General features: G+C 45.5%; 3 protein-coding genes across 3 annotated transcripts in view; all 3 read left to right on the top strand.

The window, feature by feature from the left end:
• Window positions 1–9,274: 9,274 nt before the first annotated feature.
• LOC308131741 (olfactory receptor 10A6-like) lies at window positions 9,275–12,167 on the top strand (the record flags this gene model as incomplete). Its single annotated transcript, XM_080498574.1, has 2 exons — window positions 9,275–10,003; window positions 12,135–12,167. The coding sequence occupies 2 exons, from the start codon at window positions 9,275–9,277 to the stop codon at window positions 12,165–12,167; spliced, it is 762 nt and encodes a 253-aa protein (XP_080354700.1).
• Window positions 12,164–13,147, top strand: LOC308131740 (olfactory receptor 6N1-like; the record flags this gene model as incomplete). The annotated part of the gene is made up of 4 exons (XM_080498573.1): window positions 12,164–12,192; window positions 12,256–12,847; window positions 12,947–13,037; window positions 13,131–13,147. 4 exons carry the CDS (start codon window positions 12,164–12,166, stop codon window positions 13,145–13,147), a joined length of 729 nt encoding a protein of 242 aa, XP_080354699.1.
• A 9,044-nt stretch (window positions 13,148–22,191) lies between these two features.
• Window positions 22,192–23,278, top strand: part of itgav (integrin, alpha V) — a 60,362-nt gene continuing 59,275 nt past the window's right edge. Inside the window, exon 1 of the mRNA XM_080498281.1 lies at window positions 22,192–22,705. Within this exon, the coding sequence (XP_080354407.1) occupies window positions 22,539–22,705 (167 nt within the window). The 5' untranslated portion in view covers window positions 22,192–22,538. The remainder of the gene's footprint in view (window positions 22,706–23,278) is intronic.

Genomic DNA, 23,278 nt, shown 5'->3' with positions numbered 1-23,278 from the left:
ATAATAATAATAATAATAATAATAAGTATTATTATTATTATTATTATTATTATTATTATTATTATTATAGTACAGATAGTAATAATAATTATACAACTTATTATTATTGTATTATAATAATAATATTGTATTGTAATAATAATAATAATAATTATTATTATTATTATTATTTATAATTAATTTTCTATATATCAAGTGTTTTTTCCTTTTTAATACCGTTTTCCTTTTTTATTATTATTATTATTATTTTTTTTTTCCATTAATTTTGTTTTAAATCTATAGATTTTGCAGCTTTGCTTTGGTGCTTGGAGTAGCAGGGGACTCAGCCTGGGGATGCGTTGTGCTCAGGTCGTCCCTTTCTTTCGGGCCACCTCACATCCAAAATATACAAATATATTATCTCCGAACTCCTCCCAGACCCCAGTTTTTGCCTCCACCACAGCCCGGGCTGCGGCTCGCTTGGCCTGCCGGTACCTGTCGACTGCCTCAGGAGTCCTATTAGCTAACAGTGCCCGGTAGGACTCCTTCTTCAGCTTGACGGCATCCCTTACTTCCGGTGTCCACCACCGGGTTCGGGGATTGCCGCCACGACAGGCGCCAGAGACCCTGCGGCCACAGCTCCGAGCAGCAGCTTCGACAATGGAAGTGGAGAACATGGTCCACTCGGACTCAATGTCTCCAACCTCCCTCGGGATCTGTGAGAAGCTCTCCCGGAGGTGGGAGTTGAAAACTGCGCGGATGGAGGGCTCGGCCAGATGTTCCCAGCAGACCCTCATAACATGTTTGGGCCTGCCGAGTCTATCCGGCCTCCTCCCAGTCCAGCGCATCCAACTCACCACCAGGTGGTGATCAGTTGACAGCTCTGCCCCTCTCTTTACCCGAGTGTCCAAGACACGCGGCCAGAGATCAGATGACACGACCACAAAGTCTATCATTGACCTCTGGCCTAGGGTGTCCTGGTGCCACGTGCACTTATGGACACCCCTGTGTTCGAACATGGTGTTCGTTATCGTCAAACTGTGACTAGCACAGAAGTCCAATAACAGAACACCACTCGGGTTCAGATCGGGGAGGCCGTTCCTCCCAATCACCCCCTTCCAAGTCTCGCTGTCATTGCCCACGTGGGCGTTGAAGTCCCCCAGGAGAACAATGGAGTCCCCAGTTGGGGCACTATCCAGCACCCCTCCCAGGGACTCCAAGAAGGTTGGGTACTCTGAACTGCTGTTCGGTGCATAGGCCGAGACAACAGTCAGAGACCTGTCCCCTACTTGAAGGTGTAGGGACGCAACCCTCTCGTTCACCGGGGTGAACTCCAACACATGGCGGCTGAGCTGCGGGGCAATAAGGAAGCCCACGCCAGCCCGCCGCCTTACACCGCGGGCAACTCCAGAGAAGTGGAGTATCCAGCCCCTGTCGAGGAGCTGGGTTCCAGAGTCCAAGCTGTGAGTGGAGGTGAGCTCGACTATATCTAGACGGTATCTCTCAGCCTCCCTCACAAGCTCAGGCTCCTTCCCCCCCAGCGAGGTCACATTCCATGTCCCAAAAGCCAGAGTCCGTGTCCGGGGATCGGGTCGTCGAGGCCCCTGCCGTCGACTGCCACCCAATCCACACTGCACCCGACCCCTACAGCAGCCTCTGTAGGTGGTGGGCCCACAGGAGGATGAGGAGGAGGGGCCCGCGTCGTCCCTTCGGGCTGAGCCCGGCCGAGTCCCGCGGGCAAGAACGCGGCCACCAGGCGCTCGCGTGCGAGCCTCCACCCCGGGCCTGGCTCCAGGGTGTGGCCCCGGCTGCGCCAAACCGGGCGACGTCACCTTGTTCCTCGTGAGTGTGTCCATGGGGTCTTGTGAACTGCTTTTAGTCTGACCCGTCGCCTCGGACCTGTTTGCCTTGGGAGACCCTACTGGGGGGGCAAGCCCCCCGACAACATAGTTCCGAGGGTCATTCGGGTGCTCAAACTCCCCCACCACGATAAGGTTGCAGTTCAAGGGGGAGCAGGTACACAAAAAGCATATCATTACGTGCAGAATTGTAGGGAATGGTGTGCTCTGACTTTTATAAGCGCTACGACTTATGATTTCCGAACAAAACGTAAAAAAAGGCAAAGAATTTCCCATCCGCTTTGAATGGGCGAAAAAGTAAACAGAGAGACGGAGAAGAGCGAGAGTGAGTTGCGATTTATATCAGAGAAAAAGTGATTATTATCTCCTGAACTCTTTTTTTCTATCAAAACAATGACGTGACTTATGAACGTCAATCAGGCGCTCCGACTTTTTTTGAATAAGGAGAAGGACAAGAGCACGTTGAGTCTGACAGTGAGTTTGAGACTGATTCTGATGACGATCTTGAAGACGTAGTTATATGATAGTAGTAGTAGTTATACGATAACGAAGGTCCTCGGAGGGGGCAGTTATGGAAACGTGCTGGAGTGCTTGATCGTTGACAGCCATGAAAAAGTCGCCATGAAAAAGTCGCGATCAAGATCCTGAAAAGGGGTATTAAGAATGAAACAGAGCGTGAGGTAAATATTTACACCTCTGATATTTGTATATTCACGTGCATTCTTCACCGTCAAGAGTTTGTTCCAGGATCCTGACCACGTCTTCCTCTTTGTTCCCTCCAGCTCTCCATGTTGGAGGCAGTCAGTGAGGTTGATCCAGACCAGAACCACCTGGTCCAGTTCTTGGAATGCTTTGAGCACATGGGCTATACATGTCTGGCATTGGAAAAGCTTGACATTGACCTGTTCAATCTGATGGTTCAGGAAGACTCGGCCATGTGTCTCATTGAGATCCGTGACGTCGCGGAGCGGGTTTGTCTAATTGGCTCCAATAATCACTTTGCCCGATCGGTAAGAGGAAACAGTGAGTGCGTCTTCACAGACCCGTCCTCTCACGCTTTGCCTTGCAGCTCCTGATAGCCCTCGACGCTCTCAAGGGCCTGGCTCTCCTGCACGGTGACGTCCAGCCAGATAATGTCATGCTGGTGAGTGCAGAGGAGAGGCCGATGAAAGTCAAACTGGTGGATTTGGGATTGGGGGTTCCAGCCTGCGAAATGTTTCCCGGCATGGCGCTCCAGGCGACTGGATTCAGGTACGTTCACGTCCCGGTTTTCATCCACACTACCAGACTCCATGTTGGTCAGGTGTTCAACTCTCCTGTGTTTCCTCCTCAGAGCGCCGGAGGTCAGTCTCGGCCTCTGGATGTATGGGGGGTGGGTCCTGGCCTTCCTCTGCGGCAACCTCTTCCCCATCGACTCTGAATACCAGATGGTCGGTCTGCCTGTTCCCTATATGTTTCCAGTAGAAGGTGTAAGAACCTCTGCTCATGTGTCTGTGATTCTGCCTGCAGATGAGGAGTACTGTCCAGACCCTGGGCCAGCCACCGGACCCCCTGCTGTCACAGGGGAAGTTCTCAAAGCGCTTCTTCACTGAGGCGGAGGAACATTTCTCTAACAGTTGTGAGAGTTGTGTTCTTGCAGACACCTGAAGAATTCTCTGAGGTGAACGGCGAGGCAGCAGGAGAGGCAGACCGTAGTTTTGACCTTCCTGGCGGCCTGGATGAGCTGATGGAGGTCGGTACTCTTTCTGCTGCTTGATCGACTCTCTCGCTGCTTCTGTCTTCTTCACTTTCTCTCATACAATTTAACAAGGCGTCACGGTCCCCAACGAAATACACTCACACATCTTCAGGAGAGTTTTACACTTTAATTTGTAAATCTTGTAAATTCATTCAGCTTAAAGCTCACGAAATGTCACACATGCAACCTTCATGTAACTTGATGTCTGGAAGAAATACTTTGGAGAAATACAGGACATTTCTTCTGGATGACAAAGTAAATCACTTCATCTATTTGGACAACTGGAAAAAGGAGCCATTACTGTAATTTCCAGACTACAAGCTGCTGCTTTTATCACGTTTTGAACAATGACGCAGCTGATTTGTGTGAGTGATGCATTCAAGTGCATCACATAACTCCTATCTTTATATCTTCTTCTTTTTTTTATATTTGGTGGGTGTGGCTTATATTCAGGTGCGCTCAATAGTTTGGAAATTGCAGTAATTTATGAATTCAACAAATATTAAGGTGATTCATTTAGCCGGGCTGTTTATGTTTATACTAGACTTTTCTTTTTTGTTTTGTTTTGTAGCACCACAGTTTAACAGTGGCTCTCCTCTCTATTATTAATATCTAAAAGGAAAAGATTAAACTGAGCATTGATGCTCTTGTTTCAAAGCTGCAGGAAGCTGAAGTAGTTCCTTGTTTGCTGCTTTGTTTTTCGTCCGTCAACACGACAACGGAGTCGGAGCCTTTTTTTGTTCTCGCAAAGTTGCATTTCCTGTGGCTCCGGGCAGCGCCGTCGTCTAAACGGGGAATTTGGCTTTGTGACCTTCTCCGAGCCGCCCCGCTAACCGGACTTTGTTTGTCAATGCAGTTCTATCCGGTCCTGGACGACATCGAGGAGGAGGGAAGGTCCTGGACGACATCGAGGAGGAGGGAAGGGCGGCGCTGTTCGACCTTCTGAAGGGGCTGCTACATGTGGAGCCAGAGCAAAGACTGACCCCCCCAGGAAGCACTGAAACACCCCTTCATCACCCGGTCCTTCCTGAGCGAGTACCACCTCAGCCACGACCCCGTCAACCAGGAGCCCCTAGACCAGGAGCCCCGTCAACCAGGAGCCCCTAGACCAGGAGCCCCTCGAAGGTCCCTCCCATGACCAGACGAGTGACTACCCACCGGAGGAATCAGACCCCCGGGACTCCGACTCTGGCTTTTCAGAGCTCACTGGACCCTTCAGGGATGTGGTTTCAGTCATTTCGGTCACAGAACAGAGGGTCGATGTGGAGGAGGAAGCTTCAGGGTCGTCTGAGGAGTGTGGACCAGAAGACATCCCTGTGGTCTCGACCTCCACGAGTCGCTTCAGGCATTTCAGAAAGACGATGGGCAGGGTCTTCAAGACCATCCGGAAGACCTTGTGTTGTTGTAACCCTGAAGTTGATGAACTTCAGGGTAACTGAAACTTCTTTCACAACTTTTCAGAAATAAATCTCCTTCAGACTCAAAATGCTTCTGATGATTATTACTTCAAATAATCCTTTACCAAAAACGTTGTTTTGAGGTTGAGTTTGATTCTGTGATTAATAGATACACTTTTTAAATGACGTTTTTACAGATCCAGCATCTTTTTAATGGGACCATAAAGCATGTATTGACTGGCAATTTGCACAGAATAAGATGGTATTTTCTTGCACATGACGTAAGAGCACGTCTGAAACTGCACAGACGATTAGCAGTTGTCATTTTGAATGATTCCATTACATATCTAAGAATTAAAAAAAATTAAATAAAAGATCACCACCTACAGTTTGCAGTTTTGTATTATGACACAATATTTCAACAAAAATTATACATTCTAAGAAATACGTTTTTGGGCCAAGTCATATATTGAAGTGGAAGCAGTGTCCAGTCCCAGCCCAACAGGCTGGAAGTACCAAGTAAAGTGAAAACATGTTTTTTGTGTTTAACTGGTATCTCTATGAAGTTACTATTCTTTACATTATTACATTGTGATGGGGGGGGGGGGGGGGGGGGGGGGGGGTGTCAAATTGTAATAAAGGTGGATTTTGTGTTTTTTTTTAATTACATAATTATATCAGGAAAGACCTGAAACGAGGGATGTTAAAAAAAAATTATATAGAAAAGAGGTATTACTTCTATCAATATTTCATTTTAGACTTTTAAGTTATATTTGTATTATTGAAAGTAATAAAAAAGAAACCTATCTGAACTTGTGTCTGAGCTTTAAGAGACACCATATTCATATATTATTTAATTTTCTATTGATACACTTTAAATATATGTGTTTGAGTAAACTTTGGGCACATTGAGGTCAATTCGAATGATTTTTATGGTGCAAAATACGATGACATGTCTACAACACTTCTGCATTATGCATGTTTTTACAAATTCACCCTGAAAAAAAGACTGGCTATTCAGTTTTGTTTTTTTGAATCAATGTTTTCTTTGAAATGTTTACAATTAGCTTGATAGTTTTGCCAGATTGAAGACCGTTTTGTTTTTCAGGCAAATCGCAGGTGTTAGCATAGCATGCTAATTAGCATGCTCCCAAGTTTGTTAAAATGTGCTGAAATTTACAGGGTGGCCTAATTGGGGTGCTGCAATCAAGAATCACAAGCTAATTAGTTGGTTCCCACGTACTTTTGACCCCGCCCCGGGCTCACGAGTACAGTAGGGGCAGCAGGTGGAATTTTCTAGTTACTATAATCATTGCCACGATCATAGTTATTTCATTATTAGATAGATAGATAGATAGATAGATAGATAGATAGATAGATAGATAGATAGATAGATAGATAGATAATAACTTTAATCATCCCCGAAGGGAAATTGTTATATCATGTTTTTTCTCCATCCCGTTGACACTCTGGCCCTCTTTACACAATGTTTCTGAGTGAAAATGCAAGACTTTCGAAGCATGTTGGAGAACCGAGTGATCTGGCTGGCAATAACATGTTCACATATAACAAAGTTCACCATTGTTTGATAGCTCGCCTTATTAACTGAAGAGAAACTGTGGTGACAGTAGTAAGAGAGATGATATCTGCACAGTGTCATCTTCTCGTGAGGTGGGTAACAGTTAAATATGCCCTTGACAATGTCATCTGAATTGTTTATTTCAGATGTGTGTATGGTGGCCTGTACGCGTGTCCTTCTGCCAATCCAAATTAGCAGGATGGGTCCTTAAATTAACGCTAAAAACTGTCATTTAAATGCTGTTTAGGAATATCTAAAAGATTTAAAAGACCAACAATGCCACCTAAGGATTTACAGGGACTCTGAAAGGTTGGCGGTTCTATAAATTAGGGGTGAACAGAGTTAGAAAATACAAAATCCAGGGTAAAGGTTTCGCAATTCATTAAGATAAAACACTACCTAAAAAAAGCAGATAATGCCCAAAACGGCCCAATCGGTCCTTGAGATAGACCTCCGCTAGTCCTTTTCCTTGACCTTGTTCTTCTCGTCTTGGTAGTCATCCGTCCACGAAAGATGCCAGTCAGTTATTTTCTATAATGTGGAGGCTTCTGACCCCACCAAGCAGCACCTCCTCTGCTGGGCGGTTGATCCCGGGGTAATGAACATCCCAGAAGAGACACCAGGGAAACACACAACTGGTCCACGTCATGTCCATCACGGAGCCACGAAGCTGATCCTCCAGACCCAGCTCAAAACATTCAGACCACACAATTACACGCAGAGAACAATACGCCATAAACTTTAACACTGGTCGTACACAGACATTGGTATGGACAGACGACCAACTTACTACAGGTGACTTAACTATAAAACTACCACATCCCAGGAGAATATTGACTGCGAGTCAAGACACCACGGAGGCCGCCATGCTTGTTCCTGTCCATCTACTCGTGCATGAGCAGAGGAACTACTTGCTACAGCTGTGGTGCACATGCACAGTGTCAGCATTTCACTTGTTTACAAAGAGACAGAGCCCCGGCGTTTCCAAGAAGTTGTCTTTTCTCCCATCGACAGAGAGTCTGAGAGTTCTCAAAGGTTCTGCCATTTTCATAAAGCTGCATTTTCTGTGACTCCAAGCACAAAGGTTGAGTAACCGGACTCCCAATAGGCTAGGAAGGTCTTGTGTTTTCACTTGAAAACGTTGTTGTGTAAACTGGGTCTTGATGGAGGAATGTCAGTAATCATGGACATTCCCAGTGGGCCGATCCACGCCCGCCGCTAGTGGGGCAGAAATCGCGTCTGGCTCCCAGGAGCCACAAAAAGAAACAGGATAGTCCAAACACTGTTCTGCTCGCCAGCGGGCTGAACCGTGGTTTGGTTCTTGTGAATCACTTTGTGCTCTCTTGACCTGGGTGCTGCAGAGACCAGGTTGAGAAGTGGGGGGCAGTTGGTTGTAAGCTTGGTTTGACCAAGTTGCATTTCAGACACCGACTGTGTCCGGGTCGGGTTCGACCAATGATGGGGCTTTTCCCTCCCGGGGCCTGTGGCCCCCTCAGGTTGCTGTCACCCCCCCTGCTGTTTTATTATCTCCCCCATTGTTCTTGCAGCCTGAGAACTGCTTGGGGGAGAGCACGGATTCCCGGCCCAACAACAATATTTGAGAGAAATAGGTCTTTTGTGTTTATAGAAAATGTTTTATATTGTTCACAGAGTAGATGCAACGACGTGACTGATTTGCAAAAACACAGCAGCAGCAGAGTCACAGCTGTGTTCACTCAAGGTGATGTTATTGAACAACCAATCACAACACATGTACACACACACATTACTCGTTGTGCCAGTTCAATCAGCTCAATCAGCTTAAAGTCAAAGTATCAATCAATAAAGAAAACAAAAAGGAAACAAAACAACATTATAGCATTAGCAACTTTAACAAAACAAAAACATATATACACTGAGAGCACACTGTTAACATATATCTTTGAGTTCAGCTCATGAAAAATGGGAGCAAAAACAAAAGTATTGCATTTATATAAAACATAACCTTTGCCCCAAATTTCACTGGTGAAAGTACAAAGAATGGAGACGATGGAGACTCAAACTGGGACACCTGTGCTCACTAATGCCACTGTGGGCTCCCCTCAGCGGATCATCACATGATACGCGATTTTGTTTTTGTTTTTTTTTTAAAGTGATCATCAGTCTTATTCCCTTCAGAGTCTCTTCCAGTGTGGAGCTGCTTCCACTGCTACAGCAGAACAGGATAAAAGATGCAGCAGTCTGGATCCGACCAGGGGAGGGGGCTGTCGGTTTGTCACAGCTCTACACACCTCTACACATGTAGATTGTTGGATGATGTCCCTGCTTGTTTTCATGCCTGTTTAACTCAAGTGTGGACGTTTTATCGGTTTACCTGCAGTGAATTCTCATGATGTTTTGCATGTTTTAAATACTGTGTGCTTTGAAATGAGTTTTTATTTCCTCTGCATCTAAACATATTAAGGCTTCCCAATGAGAAATGTTGGGTTGTTCAAGCAACTTTCAAATGAAATGTATTTCCACGTGCGTCTAATTTATGCCTACATGTTTCTGAATTACATAAGATTCCTCGGTTCCGCTGAAAACATTCAGGAGCTGTTTTTGTGTCTGAAATGTGTGCATTAATCCAGTGCTCTGTTTAAATGATGGATTGTATCCCGGCCTTTGTTGTTTGCTCAAAGTCTTACCTGTCGCCTCAATGTTTAAACTTTATGTTTAAACTTTACTTGTTTCTTGTTCAGACATGAAGAACAGCAGCTCAGATTATGACTATTTCGAGTTTACCATTTATCGAGATTATGGGCCCATAAATTATCTGTTTTTCACGATAAGTCTATTGATCTACATTATAATAATCTCTGCTAACACCGTCGTCATCCTCATAGTCGGCCTGAAGAAGTCTCTGCATCAGCCCATGTACATCTTCATCTGCTGCCTGTGTTTTAACTCCCTGTTCGGCTCCTCCGGCTTCTTCCCCAGGTTCCTCATGGACCTGCTGTCCGACACTCACTTCATCTCACGAGTGTCTTGTTTGGTCCAGTTATATATCATTTTCCTGTATATCGCCTGTGAGCTGTTTTTTCTGGGGATCATGTCGTACGATCGATTCGTGGCCATCTGCCAGCCTTTGTACTACCACAGCACCATGACATTTAAGATGGTGTTGTGTCTTATCGTCTCTGCCGAGCTCATTCCGGCACTTCTTCTTGCTCTCTACGTTTCCTCACTCAGCAATGTGCCTTTTTGTGGCAATAAGCTCAACAGGGTTTTCTGCTCGTCGCTCTCCTCCCTGTCTTGTCCGAACCTAACCCTCGGCAACAACAGTGGTCGAGCCGTCACCCTGGTGATCATCGCCGTCCCCCTGGTCCTCATCCTTTACACGTACCTGCGGATTCTGATGGTGTGCAGGAGGAGCTCGACTGAATTCAAAGGTAAGGCGTTTCAAACCTGCCTGCCTCACATAGTGTCGTTTGTGACCTTCATTTTTTCTCTCTCCTGCGAGCTCCTTTTGAATCGTTTAGAGTCCATGAAGTTGAGTCCAGCCACCTCTGCTCTTTTAGCCTTAGAGTATTTGATCTTCCCTCCCATCAATAACCCTCTAATTTATGGCATCACTTTACCTCAAATCAGAGGAGTGATCTTTGCATTTCTGAAGATTGGTAAAGTAAGCACCGATTCCAAAATCTAAAGTTCATCCTACGATACAAACTGAACTGTTCACATTGTCCATCCATGTTCTATATTTCTTTATCCACCTCAGGCCCGACGCTGCACACTTCTACTGTGTTTGGTCTGCTCATTAAAGATCCCATATTGTGCAAAATGTAGTTTCTAATGTTTTTAGTCGTAGTGTTCCCCGAAGTGAAGAAGGTCTGTCACACGAGAACGCTGTTTCACATAAACGCATTGTTTTTGGCCGATGATACAAACAGCGCAACGTTTTAGGAGCCTGACAATAGTTCTTTGTTTTTTTAACACGTGTCCCAGAGTGGGGAACTTCTAGATCAGTGTTTTTCAACCACTGTGCCGCGGCACACTGGTGTTTCCTCCAGATCTCGTCAGGTGAGCCGTGGGAAATTATACAATTTCACATTTTTTTTCTAAAAAACATTTGCTCTCACAGCCGACAGTGTGTTGCAGAGTAATCATGTATAAATACTCTTCGCCACTAGAGGGCAGCACAGAACTTTGAGACAAGACGTTAGGATGTGCTGGTGAAATCGAAACTGACAGATATCGGAGCAGGAGGAACTAACTGAACTGAGACAAAGTGGTGGATTAAAGCTTTGATCTGCCTTTGGACAGTTTTGGGTTGGCTGCTGCCGAGGAGTTCCTCATTCTGGCAAACAATGCACAATTTTGACATTGCTCCCATTTTCCACGACAAATCTGTGTGAGGTTCACTTTTCAAGTCTGACTGCTGTAAAAACTAAAAGCAGAGAGAGACTGAGAGCTGCTGAGGAAGAGCTTGGTGTTTGTCTGTCTTCTACTGCTGCCAGGATCTCAGATCTTCATCCATCAGGTCCAGGTTTCACACTGAGGGAGTAAAAAGAAATTGGGAAATACTTTTTTTCTGTATTTATTTGATTCCTGTTGATAAAACTTTGACGAGAAAGACTTTATATTGTTAATAGAGGCTACAGAGTTTAACATTTTAACATTTCCGGGTGGTGGTGTGCCTCCAGATTTCCAAAGACAAAAGTGTGTCTTGGTTGAAAAGCACTGTTCTGGAGCGCCGGCTCAGCTTTGAGGTTTAGATGGGCAAAGTTGTACAATTGCAGAACAAGATGCTGTCATGCCCCCCACCGTATCTGTGGTCTCCATCTTTTATTCTGCCGTTTGGGTGTATTTTGCGAGTCACTGCGCCCCCTAAAGACCTGGCATATGTACTACATCGTGTTGATAGTGACGTGTGGACAAAATTGTTTTTTGAGAAGAGCCGGAGCCTCTTACAGCTGGTCTTAAATTCAACACCCCTTAACTACCCAGAACTTTGGGATGGCTGAAACTGGCCGAAGGCAAACGTGGAATGGCAAGCTGTGTCTTTAAATACCATGACAACCGGAAACACAGCCAGGAGTGAGACGCTCTCTCACCCTCAAGCCCGCCCACAAACACACGGGATAAAAGTCGGTTCCTTCTGCAGCCTGGATTCGATCAGGAGACGATGCAAACATGCAAACATTGTTCACTTAATGCCTTTATTTTATTTTATCCTTTCAATAATTCTTAAGATCGCAGTTTTTTTAACGTTAAAGTGTTCTTGTGAATGTGCTTGCGGAGGATAGAAATCGACACGTGGAGTGGTATGTTGCATTGCTGTCGTCTCTGAGCCTTGAAAAGTAAAGTACAACCCTGCAGAACGACTGAGAACTAAAGCTTCAATGAGAAATGTTCGGCTGCTTGTGCAACTTTCACATGTGACCTTTTTCCACCCATGTGTCATATTTGAACATCTTTTTCTGAGATACCTGATATGTATGGGCTATTTCCAATACTATCAATCTGAATTGTGCTGTTTTTGCAATCCACGCAATTATCTTTGCATTTGTTGAAAGTGTGTACGGGTGTGATTTTCTGTTCAAGCCTCATTTAACCTCCAGACCTCTTCCAGTGTTTCAGTCGCTTCGACATGAAGAACAGCAGCAGCCTGAATCACCAGTACATTCAATTCATGGTGTTTGAAGATTATGGGTCCCTTAAATATCTGTTTTTCTCCCTCAGTTTGTTGATCTACGTGATAATAGTCTCTGCTAATCTTGTGGTTATCGTCACGATCTGCCAGGAGAAGTCTCTGCATCAGCCCATGTACATCTTCATCTGCTGCCTGTGTCTTAACTCCCTGTTCGGCTCCTCCGGCTTCTTCCCCAGGTTCCTCATGGACCTGCTGTCCGACACTCACTTCATCTCACTCCTGTCTTGTTTGGTCCAGGTTTATGTCATTTACAGCTACGCATCCACTGAAATGATGATTCTCGCCATCATGGCTTACGACAGACACGTTGCCATTTGCCAGCCTTTACACTATCACAGTAAAATGACATTTAATGTTGTTGTGGGTCTTATAGTTTTGGCTGTGGGCTTTCCAGCGTTTGCAGTCGGCCTGTGTGTTGTGTTGGGGGGGGTCTTGCCTCTTTGCCGGTACAAACTGCAAAGGATTTTCTGCGTGAACGTCTCGGTGCTCTCCTGCGTGGACACGAGCGCAAACAGGACAGCCGGTTACTTTCTTTCTACATCGAATATTTTCATCCCCATTGCCTTTGTCCTGTACACGTACCTGCGTATTCTGATCGTTTGCAAGAGGAGCTCATCTGAAGTCAGAGGGAAGGCCTTACAAACCTGTCTGCCTCACATTTTGACATTTACTATCTATTCTTTGTCGTATTTCTGTGAGCTTTTCTTCAGCCGTTTAAAGCCCAATGAAATTCACCGTGCTGTCCTCATTCTCTTATCTGTAGAGTTCCTGGCCATTCCTCCTGTTAGTAATCCTCTAATTTATGGCCTCAGTCTGCCTCAGATCAGAGGAGCGACTTTAAAACGACTAAACATTCGCATAAAGTGTTCTCTTGTTCTGAATCAGCAAAACTTGACTTTCGCAGTTAGTTCAAAGAAGTGAATTCAATACCTCACATTTTAGCTTCACGTAAGACAAATAGTCTTAAATGAAAGAGTCCAATAAGACAAAACAACAGTCGTGGTGTTCAGTTTGTTCTAGTTTGTTCCAGGCATTTTCACAGAAATAAAAAAAAAGCTTATTTTCTGCTTCTATTACGTTGCTTGATACAAATTCAATAGTGCAAAACTAAAACCTTGCTCATAAACTAGAAAAATTGATTTACATACCACTTGGCAAACACATCTTTTCACATCAACACTTGTTCACCAATGAATTTGTAAAGAGAAGATGAAGGCGTGAGGACAAAGGTTTTCACTGATTATTGATACCAATAATGAAAGACTGTCTTGTGGTGTGTTGCTGGTACATCAACAAGAGGCCGCTGCTTTTGCGACTTGATGCAACTAGAGGAGAAGTTAACAGAACAATGGCTGAAGCTCCAGCGCTGTAGTGTTTAGTGTTTTAAGAAGAAGAGCAACACCCCCTAAAGCCACTGAGCACTGGCGTGGCTGAGGTTTTACACACTGCCTCTTTAACCTGAATATTATGAGAAGCTCGCCTGTTAAGCTAAAGTTGTGTTTTAGACCATGCATGCAGAAAATAGTTGTTATAATATCATTGTTGTTTGCACAGTATGTATTCACTTATATATTTTATCTGGCTTAATGATAAAGTCAAACTAGTTGATGAATACATGGATAAATGGATAAATACATGAATAATACATGAATAAATACACAAAAAACAATGTTAAAATACAACTGTAGCAGGTATTGTGTTACATTTAATATTGTCCCCTATAATTAGTTCTGCCCGATGAACGTCACATTATTTATTGATACTAGTAAAAAAAGAAAATCAGAATGTTGGAAGGAAAAAAACTATAAAATTATATGTATATATTAATATATACTGTATATCTGCCATTCTGGATGCCAGGTGTTTATTCAGTTTAATCACTTATTTAATATATTTTCTGATTCAACTAAACCTCAGAAACAACACACACAATCTAGAATAAGGAGACCAGGACCACTAAACACTAGTGTGTATTATTGTTTATTTTCCTCAGAAGTGTTTCATCATTTCACTATGAATACATGATTCTCCCCCTGGTTCATGTCACAGTTCAGCCTCCAGGTCCTGGAGCGGTGGAAATAGTGCGCATGCGCAACTGAATCAAATGTTTCAAATGACTCAGACAACCGGTTCACTTGGATGAACGACTCAAAAACCAGTGAGTCCGTTCAAGGAGTCGTGTTTCTCATCACTAGTGTGCATTGGAAGCATGTCGAGGCCTTAAGTAACTACACAGTGATGTTGTTGTTCAAACTGCAGGACAATCATTTACATTCCAGATACTTTCTGTTACGAGTCGTGTCGTTGTGTTTTTGCCCATGTATTGCTCAGTGTGCCCAGCAGGGGGCGTCGATGCTCCGCCTCAGGTGGACGAGAGGCTCTTTATGTCTGTTCAGCCACATTCAGTGTGTTTACAAGTGTAAACATGTTGTGAACTTTAGGTTATTATTTTGTGCAAGACTCATTTTCTGTTTATTGTTTCGGTTTTACAGACTTAATGGAGAAATAAGTGTAAAGAAATAAAGTGTAATTCTTATGTATCATTTCACGTTTATTCCAGTGCATTTTCAAGGTCTTGAAGCCCTTTGGGGGCCTTTTGTCAACATAGTACCTCATAAAATTGCCTTACCATGTCGATTGGTTGCTTATTGTTGCTTTTCACTGCAATACTTGTACAGCATGTGTATGTGACAAATAAACACTCTAATGTAATCTGCTTGTCCTGTCACAGCTTGTTGATCCCTGCAAGTATTACTACATCCTGTTTATGTGTCATACTCCGCTTGATCGCACAATTTTCTGCAATTAATTGCATTGTTTTTCTCCTGACGACTGAAGCTTGTAATTGATATTTATTGAGGCAAAACCATGGGGTTATTGTCGATTCAACACACAAACACAATATTTAAATTCAGACTATTTTTATAACGTCCTTTTAGCTTAGCATGAAACAGTTTCTCTCCAAGATCAGCAAAATAATAAAACCACAAATTAATTAATATCTAACATAAGTGACCAGTTTGAGAATTTTAATATTTCTAGGAAGAAATTTGTTATGACATCAAGAAATTGGTAATAATATACTATAACACACACACACACACACACACACACACACACACACACACACACACACACACACACACACACACACACACACACACACACACACACACACACACACACACACACACACACATAGTATGGAGGAGAGCCAGGAAAAGAAAGAAAGAGTATAAATTAGTATTTTACCAGTATTTCCTCCAGGTTCAGCAGTTTGGTGGCTCCTGGTCAGCCAACCTGGCAACCTGCTGTTTTGCTGCAGAATTACTTCTGTGGTGTTAATTTCGGCTTTACAAAGTAAAACTAATGACTTTAACTTTCTCAATCAGTCTTCAGGAAACTTTTTAAAGTGAAACTTTCTGCCCTAATATTATTCCACTCGGTATTGTGATGCTCTGTCGCCACAGTGCTGCATCCAGGCAAACACTGGTGCTCCAGTAAGAGAGTTAAAAACAAAAACAAGCAAAAAACGAAGGAGACAAAATGGCGTTAATTATGTTAAAAAATATTTACTTACTCGTTAAAAAATGTCAAATCAATTCACTAAATTAGGACCAATGTAATTGTATTATTCTGAGCTCATGTGGAGTGAAGCACTGAAACACTACTGGCCTCTGCCACCATCTAGTGGTTGAAGTCTGTTACTGCAACGTGCAGCGGCGCACAAGAGGCCGTCAGAAGTTCCCTGTCGCAGGAGGAGATTCATCGACCTGCTGCTCTGTTCACAGGGGGGTCAGGGTGTGTGTAATAATAACAATGATGATGATAATAATAATCATAATTATAATAATTAATTAGTCCTCAATCGTCATAATATTGTTTAATTAGCTATTCGAAAAGGAAGTTGCATTGATACCAAGAACCGTCTTGTCTGTGTCTGTTCACACTAAATCAAACTTTATTTTTGAGGACGACGACTTTGTCTCAGTCCATGAAATATTAAAACATCTTGGAGTGTCACATTTATTACATAAGATAGGGGTCTTTCTGAAAGTTTGTTGTTCAACAAAAGAGAAAAAAAAGATTGAAATAACTTCAGAAACAAGTGAGTTAAAAAGAGCAGCAGACACTTGAGCTCCGTTTCCATCAGACAGACGGTGCAGGAATGGATCAGTATGGTCCGTTACAGTCCCCCCCCCCCATCAGGGTACCAGGACCATGGAACGGGTCTGAGCTTGAGGAGCCGTCTGCTGATTGGTCAGTGATTTACTACACGCTGGATGAATCCTCTGCTGTCAGCGTGGTCAGCCGCAGCGCTGTGGCTGCAAAAAAACTAACAAAACAACGAATGCAAAGCGGAGGATGTAAACAACAACAACAACAACAACAACAGAGGATTCATAAGCTCCAGATCTGCCGCCTCGGCTGAGACGACTGTTATAACATCACATAACTGCAGAGCTCTAAGCCCCGCCTACTTTTTAACCTACTTTCTGCAGTGGAAACGCACCAGATTTGGCTCCGGTTACGCTTTGCTGTACCGCTCTGTAAGGCTCCGTAAGGCTCTGTAAGGCTCTGTCAGGCTCTGTCAGGCTCTGTAAGGCTCTGTAAGGCTCTGTCAGGCTCCGTCGGGCTCCGTCGGGCTCTGTCAGGTTCTGTAAGGCTCCGTAAGGCTCCGTAAGGCTCTGTAAGGCTCCGTAAGGCTCTGTCAAGCTCTGTAAGGCTCTGCAAGGCTCCGTAAGGCTCCATCAAGCTCTGTAAGGCTCTGTAAGGCTCCATAAGGCTCTGTCAAGCTCTGTAAGGCTCTGTAAGGCTACGTCAGGCTCTGTAAGGCTCCGTCAGGAGCCGTAAGGCTCTGTAAGGCTCCGTAAGGCTCCGTAAGGCTCCGTCAGGCTCCGTAAGGCTCCGTAAGGCTCTGTCAGGCTCTGTAAGGCTCTGTAAGGCTCTGTAAGGCTCTGTAAGGCTCCGTAAGGCTCCATTCGTCCCTGAGTTTTTTATGTGGTGGAAACGAGGCTTAAATTCTGAAGGTCAAGATGTGGGCAAATGGTAAAATATCATTTTGGGGCATTTTGTGACTGAAATCTGTTCAAACTGACAAGTCACACGAGGAGAAGTCCTTACCTTCCTTACCTTCCTTACCTTCAGTTGGTAAATCTGTAGATGAGCTGGTATGACTGATTGATGGATGTACTGTAGGTTTTAGTGGAAATTATTTTTTCCAACTCGTATCACATTAATGGTGTTTGTGATAAATCAAAAATAAATATAAAAAATAAAAAATAAATGATAAATCACAACAATCTCTGATGGTTTGTGTTTTCAATCTCGGCCTTGCCTGCAGTGAACTGTACATCTGCTCTGGTTCAGGGTAAAAGCGCCACGATCACTGTCTCTCTTCAGTTTATTGAGCTCCAAAGTACAATAGTGTGCCATAACTTATAAATCTATATTTAACAGCTCCACCAGATCTTCTGAACAAAGTGTCACATTGTATTTGAATCTGTCACCTTCAACTCCATCATACTTGTAATTCTCACATCGCCTTCAGACAGAAGTCATATTTACTGAAAAGCTTCACCAGCAGAACCAAACATACCTGATTTGATCCTCTTTCCACCTGAAGAGTAAAAAGTCCAACATGCTCTTTGTGTCACTGATTAGACATTCCATGTTCGTGAATGTTAATTGTTTGCACATTGAGTTAAACTGAAACGAACAACCAATCAGCTGTATAAGTTACATTTACATTGTTATAATGAGAAAGCTGTTGACTTGGCTCTGCTGTTCCTGGTTCCCACTCCAGACTGAACAGATTTCGTTTTCTTCTATTTATTCTACGGTTTTTTCAAAGCTTTAGTGCAATGAAGTAGAACTGAGCGTTCTGATATCGTATTGCACTTTTCAAAAACAAAGTCATGAAGTGCAATAGATGCAACCATCAAGCAGCCAAACATTGTGTTTTCAAGTTTTGTCAGCTGACCAACTCAACCCTGAATATTTATCCTGACTGAGCGAAAGCATGAGGTTTTAATCCTCATGCAGCAAATGACCAGTTCCAGTTCACGGTGGGTCAGCCAAATGTTCTCATTGTGAACAAACCACCTCAACCTCCTCCCACTTAAAGCCCAAATCGCTCCTCTTAAAGATTCAGCAGCAGTTTTCCAAGGCATTGAAGCCAGGCGTACATGTGTCTGTGCACTGCATGGTACGTAATCTGCATAGTTATGCATTACACAATGTCCATTACACAACGTCCATTACGCCGTCGCCTCTCACACAAACACACCAGCATGTTTGTCCTCATGCAGTCCGACACTCTTCCCCTGTGAAACACTCGTTTTTAATACTTAACAACATTCTTCGTATCGTCACCAGAACAGCATTACAGAGCACATCTTTCTCTGTAACGCACAAAAACACAAACCCCCCCCTAAAAGAGCCCCCCCCCCCCCCGGTGCGTCTCATGGGAGTCCTGCCACACATTCTTGAGCGTTCGCTTCATTGTGGCGGTGATTCAGAGCAGCTCATGGCCAAATAAGACCAAAACTCTCCGCTGGCTTGTTTTGTTCACATCTGAGCTGAGAGTGTCGACAGACCGGGCGCAGTGGGGGGGGGGGGGGGGGGGGGTCAGGCTGTACGGCCTGGAGCAGAGTGGTGGGGGGGTCAGGGGGTACGGCCGGGAGCAGAGCGGTGGGGGGGTTCAGGCTGTACAGTCTGGAGCAGAGTGGTGGGGGGGTCAGGGGGTACGGCCGGGAGCAGAGCGGTGGGGGGGTCAGGGGTACGGCCCGGAGAAGAGTGGTGGGGGGGTCAAGGGGTATGGCCTGGAGCAGAGCGGTGGGGGGGTCAGGGGGTACGGCCTGGAGCAGAGTGGTGGGGGGGTCAAGGGGTATGGCCTGGAGCAGAGCGGTGGGGGGGTCAGGGGGTACGGCCAGGAGTAGAGTGGTGGGGGGGGTCAGGGGGTACGGCCTGGAGCAGAGTGGTGGGGGGGTCAGGGGGTAGAGTCTGGAGCAGAGTGGTGGGGCGGTCAGGGGTACGGCCCGGAGAAGAGTGGTGGGGGGGGTCAAGGGGTATGGCCTGGAGCAGAGCGGTGGGGGGGTCAGGGGGTACAGCCTGGAGCAGAGTGGTGGGGGGGTCAGGGGGTAGAGTCTGGAGCAGAGTGGTGGGGCGGTCAGGGGTACGGCCCGGAGAAGAGTGGTGGAGGGGTCAGGGGGTATGGCCTGGAGCAGAGTGGTGGGGGGGTCAGGGGGTATGGCCTGGAGCAGAGCGGTGGGGGGGTCAGGGGGTACGGCCTGGAGCAGAGTGGTGGGGGGGTCAGGGGGTACGGCCAGGAGTAGAGTGGTGGGGGGGGTCAGGGGGTACGGCCTGGAGCAGAGTGGTGGGGGGGTCAGGGGGTAGAGTCTGGAGCAGAGTGGTGGGGCGGTCAGGGGTACGGCCCGGAGAAGAGTGGTGGGGGGGGTCAAGGGGTACGGCCTGGAGCAGAGTGGTGGGGGGGTCAGGGGGTATGGCCTGGAGCAGAGTGGTGGGGGGGTCAGGGGGTAGAGTCTGGAGCAGAGTGGTGGGGCGGTCAGGGGTACGGCCCGGAGAAGAGTGGTGGGGGGGTCAAGGGGTATGGCCTGGAGCAGAGCGGTGGGGGGGTCAGGGGGTACGGGCTGGAGCAGAGTGATGGGGGGGTCAGGGGGTACGGCCAGGAGTAGAGTGGTGGGGGGGTCAGGGGGTACGGCCTGGAGCAGAGTGGTGGGGGGGTCAGGGGGTATGGCCTGGAGCAGAGTGGTGGGGGGGTCAGGGGGTAGAGTCTGGAGCAGAGCGGTGGGGGGGGTCAGGGGGTACGGCCTGGAGCAGAGTGGTGGGGGGGTCAGGGGTAGCAGAGCGGTGGGGGGGTCAGGGGTATGGCCTGGAGCAGAGTGGTGGGGGGGTCAGGGGCAGCAGAGTGGTGGGGGGGTCAGGGGCAGCAGAGCGGTGGGGGGGTCAGGGGTACGGCCTGGAGCAGAGTGGTGGGGGGGTCAGGGGTAGCAGAGTGGTGGGGGGGTCAGGGGTATGGCCTGGAGCAGAGTGGTGGGGGGGTCAGGGGTGTGGCGTTTCCACTTCCATCCATCACGCAGTGCTCAGATCATTTCTTGGTCTGTTGTAAAATTGTAATTGATGAAGCTGTTTTATTGTCCATCAGTAGTTGGACACTAAAACTTGCACATGTGCAGAAGAACTGTTTACAACAGTGTCGTGTTTCACAAAAGCTGAGTTTTCCCCGTTTACACAGAGACAGAGTTGTGGCGTATTCAAAAAGCTGATTTTCTCCCATTTCCATTGAAACAGAGTTGAAGCATTTTGAAAAGTTCCACCTTGGCAGCCGTTTTTGTGAAGTTGCATTTTCGTTGGAAACGACACCCAAAATACTACGAACGTTTTCAGTTTTCAATTGAAAACATTGTGCGAACGTGGCTTTATTTCAACAATATGGAATAAATATGAAAATTCAACATTTTATTTAATTATGGGACAACTGACAGCATTTCCATCGTAGAAATACTGTCAAAAGCTTCAGAAGATCCTATTTGGAGGAACACTTGTAGTATAAACTGACTTCCTCTGGACTATAATAGCCCCTACATTAGTATTTTAATGTCGTTTACTGTAAAATTACATAAAAAATGTCTCCTGTGACTGTAGATATGTATTTATTTAAAAGTGCTCTATAGGTAAAACCTGTTTAAATGTGTTATTGTTTGACAGATCTATTCTATGGTGTACATGACGTAACAAACTTGACCCTGAATCACGTGTGAAAGCTGGACAGGACACAGGACGTGACAATTAAAAAACAAAATAAAAGACAAAACTCTTATAGTCGACGCCTGCGCGTGGAGAGTCCCCAGTGTTCCTCCAGTCTGATGCGACGGTATGAACTTCCTGTTGTTTGCACGCAAAAAGTGCTGCAGACAAACCACGAGGAAGATGTAAAGTAAAAACATCTGCCTTCAGAATAAGAGCAGCATGCCGCTCGATCGGCTTTAAAATATTGAACGCAGCATAATATAAAATAGAAATTGTTTGCACGAGACATTGAAGGTAAAATTCAGACAAAGCATTCTATTGCACCAACAATAGAAATATAATTAATGTAATTTGGGCTTAGGCCCTGTTTCAAGTGGAAACGGAGAAGTTTTGCTGAGTTTTAAGCGAGAGTTTAATAATGGTGCTCAGAGCCACTGGAAAGGACATTTTGGGAAACGGCTCCGAACGTGTAACTTTTTGAAAATACGCTTGCTCTGTCTCCATGTAAACGGATATAATATTCAAAATGTTGCAATGTATACACAAAACTTTTCTGAAACGAAAGTACACTTGAAGCATTGTGTGAAAATGAAACTTTTTTTTAAATAAAAATGCAAAAATTATACATTTTCCGTTCAACAGATGGTAATTGTGAAACTTTTCTGAAACAAAAATGCAACAACGATGCATTTCCACTCAAACCACATGTAAATCCGTGGCGTTTCTAAAAAAAAACAAAACAACCCAACAAAACAATTCACATTTACTTAATAATTTGAGTAAAGATTTTCTGAAATGAAAATGCAGAAACGTGGGACAACTGATGGAAAGTAGCCTTAGCTAAATCTGGCTTATTTACAGCAACCTGGTGGAAAATTCATGAGAATATGTGTACATGAATGTGCACTGTCTCGTCCAAATTAATTGTACCTGTAAAAAATGGCCGGTAAATCAATAATAATAACAACAACAATAATAATAATAATAATAATAATAATAATAATAATAATAATAATAATAATAATAATAATAATAACAATAGTAATAATAATAATAATAATAATAATAATAATAAGGTTGCATATTTGGAGTGCGACTTTTACTTTGAAGGTCCACAGCTGGATGCAGTTCAATGGACGAAGCAGCTTGACTCGGGCTGGTCGGGACGAGCCTGAGTCTGACACTCACTCTTATCTTTCACACACGCACACACACACTCGCGGCTGCGGCCTCTCCCCGGGCTTCTATCCACAATTCCACATCTTTTATCGGCTTCAAGCAGCCGGACGAGCCGCCGGTTGGCCCGGGACCCGAGGCGGGGGGACTGCGCTCTGTGACGACTCACCGTCTGCGGTACCGAGCGACGCCGTGGTTGACACTTCACGTGACGGGCAGAGCTGCCGAGGTCACCGGGAAGAAAAGTGCGTGAGAACAGCACCCGAGCCGGGCTCCAGGGAGTGTTCGTCCTCCTCCTCCTCTCCTCCTCTCCTCCTCTCCTCCTCCTCCTCCTGCTCCTGCTCCCCGGGTCTCCAACGGAGCCATGGCCGGAGGACGGAGCTCCGCCGGGCTGCTCGCCCTGCTGTGCGCGCTGCTGCGCCGCGGCGGCTCCTTCAACCTGGACGTGGACGCGCCCCTGGTCTACTCCGGGCCGGGCGGCAGCTACTTCGGCTTCTCCGTGGACTTCTTCAAGACGCCCAACAACCAGAAGTAAGATTCCGGTTCTTAAAGGATGAACTGTTGAACTGTGGAGGTCAGAACTGCGTCCTGCTGGTTTAATGAGTCCTCATCACCTCCCGGGGAAGACCCAACGAGACCTGGACCATGCAGGCTAGACCAGAGACCTGGACCATGCAGGCTAGACCAGAGACCTGGACCATGCAGGCTAGACCAGAGACCTGGACCATGCAGACTAGACCAGAGACCTGGACCATGCAGGCTAGACCAGAGATCTGGACCATGCAGGCTAGACCAGGAGACCCTCACTGCAATCACTGCAACCCTTGACATACCATAAGAGAGAGGACAGACTGTGAGAGAGAGGACAGACTACAAGAGACCGGACAACCTATGTAAGAGTGGACAGACTATAAGAGACCGGACAGACTGTGAGAAAGGACAGACTATCAGAGACGGGACGGACTATAATAGACAGGACAGTCTATGGGAGAGAGGACAGACTATAAGAGACAGGACAGACTATAATAGACAGGACAGTCTATGTGAGAGAGGACAGACTATAAGAGACAGGACAGACTATAATAGACAGGACAGTCTATGTGA

This window comes from Blennius ocellaris (assembly GCF_963422515.1).
Source record: "Blennius ocellaris genome assembly, chromosome: 6".
Taxonomy (NCBI): Eukaryota; Metazoa; Chordata; class Actinopteri; order Blenniiformes; family Blenniidae; genus Blennius; species Blennius ocellaris.
The sequence above is the reverse complement of the archived record's forward strand: the minus strand, read 5'-3'. Positions and strand labels throughout refer to the sequence as shown.